Here is a 5,027-nt window from a genome sequence, read left to right on the forward strand (position 1 = left end):
AACATACACCCAACATACATACACACATATATACACATACATATAAACATGCGCATAACATACGTCAAATAAAGAAGAGTTAAATGTACAAAAAGGGACAGATGCGCATACAATCGAATCTTTACAATAGAAAAATGAATTCCACCCCCTATTTTAACAGTCTCTTTTCTCTTCTTCTCCTCAAAATTCACATTCTTTTGGTGATTTCTACATGATCATCCAATTTGTTTCTTTTTCCTCCTCATTTTCAATAAAATCTTCTATTTTTATTTATTATTATATTTCGTTAGTTTACTAAAGAAAAATTAGTAATATTAAGTAAGTGAAATGAAAATATTTAAGCAAAATATAATTGAGCGAATCGTATTAATTAGCAGTAATTAATCAAATGTTAAATTAGCTACAAATCATTATTAAACAACTGTTTACAGCAATGCAAAATATAGCATTCAATTGATCGTTTGTTAGAAGTATTGATAATTATTGCTATCAAATTGTACAATTATTGTCTGGTTGTACGATACAACTATCGGGAAAAATCGAAACAATTTTGTACATCGTAGCTATGACTCATATTGATTTATAATGTTTAAATCTCCCCCTCTCCACCTTTACTGTTTGTCTGTATTACCTGTATTACCTGAGCTATTGTGACAATGTAAAGCTTTTCCTATTAATGTACTGTCTAAACTTTGTGTTGTAAATCTCCTTTAATCACATTAGAACCGTAAACTCCTCCTACTTATCTGCCATATAAGGGCTTATATCCCTATCTGAGATCAATCCTTTCCAGATATTCGTGAACTTCTTCCCTTCATCGATTCGCTCATCAGACACATCCATCAGGTTAGAAACCTTTACAACGCAACGTTATCTTATCATTAATCTCAAATAAATCCATTCTACTGAATTCGCTACCTCTGTTGTAACTAAAAAGATTCGAAACTTACAGCAATACTTCTTCAGAGAAGGTAAATCCCTCATTTTCCAATAGTATTTTCAATTAATTCACTTTCCGCTTGTCTCCTTTTACGACAAACCTTAGCGACAGTGACATTTATTGATTGCATTCGGTGCTTCATTCAATTTTTCCACGATAATTCCTACTGCATCTTGCGAACTAAGATCATTAGCACTGACAATTTCATTTGTGTCTCAGTGATTAATGTCAACGTTGTATTTGTTATTCAATACAGACAAGGGGAGTTCGGGGGAGGGAGGGGGGAGAGAATTGTTACGATAAAGGTTTTGTTAATTGATGACGAATTCATTTCTTCTGGCACATTACATTATCGGAGCAGGTAAAGGCAGCTAAGGTTGATCATTAAGTTGTTCTTGACCTTGTAAAAAAAAAGTCCGGTTTGAGTTTAATACAGGTTATCGTTTGGTAGGGAGATTTTATATGGTGCGGACAATTAGACCAAATCAGAGCATATGGCTGGAGTCGAGTGGAATTTATAGTAATCAACTCTCCTATTTAAATAGTGAGAGTGATTTGCAACATTTCTCCATGGATACCGCGGGAGATATGCTTGCGCGCCCTTATGAGGTTGCAAGCTATGCCGGAAGAGCCTCTCATGCCAGGTGGGTCTTAATTAAAGGGCTATACAAAGTGTGTTTGTGGGCAGGATTAGCTCATTAACCTTCGGGCAACCATCGTGAGAGAACAACTCTGATCCCAAACCCAGGCACATGAAGCTCGTTTAGTCCTGTAAAACGATCCATCTCAGAGAAGGAAACTTTAACTCCTGAGGATTTCGTCGCCACCATTTAAGCTCGCTAGACTTTGGCAGATGAACCTTAGTAGTAAAGGTTGGGATCAGTTCCGGTCACGCTGTGCCTTACGTAAAAAATCCACTAACAGACTCATAGAATACACTCACCTTTTTCAAAGCCGTTTAGCGACAAGCAGGAAACAGAACGGCAGGTGATAAGGTACACTGGAAGCCGCAGACCCACCGCTACATGCAGGCGATCCAGGACATTGATCGCTTGAAACTGATCACAGAAGATGATATCTTGCTTGGTAACATCCTTTAAAGTGGAAACTATATTTTGCTGGAAGTTTGCGCAACGTGACACCAAAGTAGCAATATCTTCCTTATTTCGATCTTAAATAGGTAAAAGAAACAATATTAATGTCGCATAATTCATTAAAAAAAAACACAAAGACAAGCTCCAGAAATGTCGCAACAAGATAAATTTGAAAGAGACCAATCTGGGGGATAAAAAAAAATGAAGGATATTATCTTGCTGTATACAGCATATATATTCTTTTTCTTTTTTTTATTTAGGATTACAAGAATTATTCACTTTTGTACGTTGATATGGTACTCTTTGTTAATGTATATATGACTAAATAATAGGCAAATACAGTAATACCAATCCTATTTTAGCAAAAAGAATTTTAATAATTTTCACAATTCAATTTGGTAAGGACAAATTAGTATGTCATAAAACAATCATTTATATACTGTATTTCACAATAAGCAAATAGCCTTTTTTCAAAAACAACACTTCTTGCTCCACACGAAGAGAGACTTAGAAAAAGGTAATCTTAACCAAAAATTCATCTTCTCCATCGGTTAGTTAACCATAACGAACGGATGTCTTGTGATAATATCGAACAGTAACAAGACAAAGGCATACATTTAACTTGAAGGATGTTCTCAGATTTACATTTGCATGCTGGAACATCGAAATCATGCTTGATAATACGAATTGCTAGTTTTGGTTATCGTCCTGCTCTAATTCTTATGAACTGTCATGACTTAACATAGACATTATTGCGCTTGATAAAGTTCGTTTTCATGAGGACACAGTATTCTCAATGAATATGGCCCCGTTCATACATTCTACTGGTCAGGAAAACCCAATTGGAAAGTTACTTTTCAGGAGTTAGCTTTATGGTTGAAAATCTCCTTCCTTTCAAACTTGAAAAATTTGTTGACAAATCATTTTGATCATATTATCTTCCTATGCATTCTGCTACATACACAACAAACAACAAATTATTCTCTTCAGCATATATGCTCCAACTCTGCAAGTTAATCCTATGAAAAAAAAAAAAAAAGAAAAAACAGATTCTATATCAATCTAAGCCATCTTATTCAAAAGATTCCTCCAAATGATAAGATCACAATTCTTGGTGACTTCAATGTTAGAGCTGATAAGAATGAATGAAATATTTTAGCAATGATAATATAATAACAGAGATGAAAATGATAGCAATAATATTAATAATGGATATGAAGATGTTGACGATAATACAGTAAGAGATGATGATGATATTAAATATAATGATAGAGATGAAAACGTTGGACAATAATATAACGATAGAAATAAACAAAAATGGGACTATTCATAATAAATATAATCAAAATGGAATTATTTCGATATTTGAATAAATAGCAAAATTTTTTTGTTCTTTCTTAAACAAAAAAAAAAAAGCAAAAGCTAACGAAAGAATAGCTTCTATGCTACCTTTTATAATGGCTTCTACAGTACCCTCTACAATAGCTTCTACAGTACCTTCTATAACAGCTCCTACAGTACCCTCTACAATAGCTTCTACAGTACCTTCTATAATAGCTTCTATTTACCTTGTTTTTGTTGTTTGAAAAACAAAAAAATAAAAAAAAGCGTGTGTATGTGTATGTTTTGTTTGTTTGTATGTGAGAAAGGGTGATTAATGATAAACAAATTTAGAAAAATGTCCCTTTTTATTTATTTTTTTTTTTGTTACATTACGATACTGATCAGTATCAACATCGTACCCCATCCTTTTATTCCCTTGTAAAGTGTAAATTGATAAGTAAATAATAGTGTTAGCGTATTAGCATCAGCAATTAATTAGCAATCATCAATGCAAATTTTAATGATTAAGAAGATCATCAATGTAAATGTTGATTGAAATTATCAACATAAACGTCAATCATTACTAGAAAACGATCAATGTCAATATTAATTAATCGGATATTACCGTATTATTAGTAGGATATAGTAAAATGATGATCATATAGATGAGATCATTAAAATATTCATATTATGAAAAAAGAACGATAATTCTGTAATAGGAAGAAAAAAGCATAGTTTAAAGATTTTTCAATATTTACAATTAAAATTTAATTTTCATTTTCATTCCATTATTCACAATTCTATTCTCTTTCTCGTTAGCGATAATATGAATTCACTGTCACAATATAGTTTTAGTTTCATGCATTTAGTGAAATATTTTGTTTTGACAAACTTTTTGTCAAATATTACTTTGCAAAAGTTTTGTCATCAAAAAATTTTAACTTAAGTAGGCAATGAAAGTTGAAAAGTCTATATAATTTGAAAATAAATACTTAAATGCTTAAAAAATAATTTTTAGTCAAAAAGAAGACGCAAAAAAGCATAACGATTTTTTGTCGTCGTCCTTTTTTTTTGTTTTTGTTTGTTTTCAAATTATATAGGCTTTTATTTTATTTTGAATTTTAATTCATCAAATAATGAAGACGTATTATGAGAATTGAAATTTCAAAAAGGATGACGAAGGAGAATTTATTAGATTGTAAATTTATTATACTCTTTTTCCATTTTATTTTATTTGATATTTTCTCATTTCTAAGCATAACATTAATCTGACATATTTTTAAAACTGTCAAAATCTGTTCATTTTCGAGAATAGAATTTATATTTAACAAAAAACGTTCATATATTTAGTACTATATTTTGTGTGATTGCCGAATTTTTTTCAAATGAAAAAAAAATTAAATAACCAGTACTATATTACCATCACTATAATCATTATATTATCATTATTATAATCGTTATATTGTCATCATTATAATCACTATATTATCATCACTATAATCACTATATTATCATCATTATAATCAGGCTTCCATATTTATTGTCTTAACAGTGATAAATATGTGTCACAACTTGTTAAATCGAAATTCATTCTCTCTTATCACTTTTTTTTTTTATTGAGACAATAAATATTCCTAAATTGATAGATAGCTATATATATATATATATAT

General features: G+C 30.7%; 1 protein-coding gene across 1 annotated transcript; it reads right to left on the reverse strand.

Annotated features, from left to right (window-relative positions):
- Positions 1-1,638: 1,638 nt before the first annotated feature.
- LOAG_12536 (hypothetical protein) lies at positions 1,639-2,111 on the reverse strand (the record flags this gene model as incomplete). The annotated part of the gene is made up of 2 exons (XM_003148049.1): positions 1,639-1,709; positions 1,884-2,111. Coding segments are annotated over 2 exons (299 nt in total), but the record flags the coding sequence as incomplete, so codon positions are not given.
- Between the last annotated feature and the right edge of the window lie 2,916 nt (positions 2,112-5,027).

The sequence above is a fragment of the Loa loa genome, assembly GCF_000183805.2.
Source record: "Loa loa unplaced genomic scaffold supercont3.76, whole genome shotgun sequence".
NCBI classification, from domain to species: domain Eukaryota; kingdom Metazoa; phylum Nematoda; class Chromadorea; order Rhabditida; family Onchocercidae; genus Loa; species Loa loa.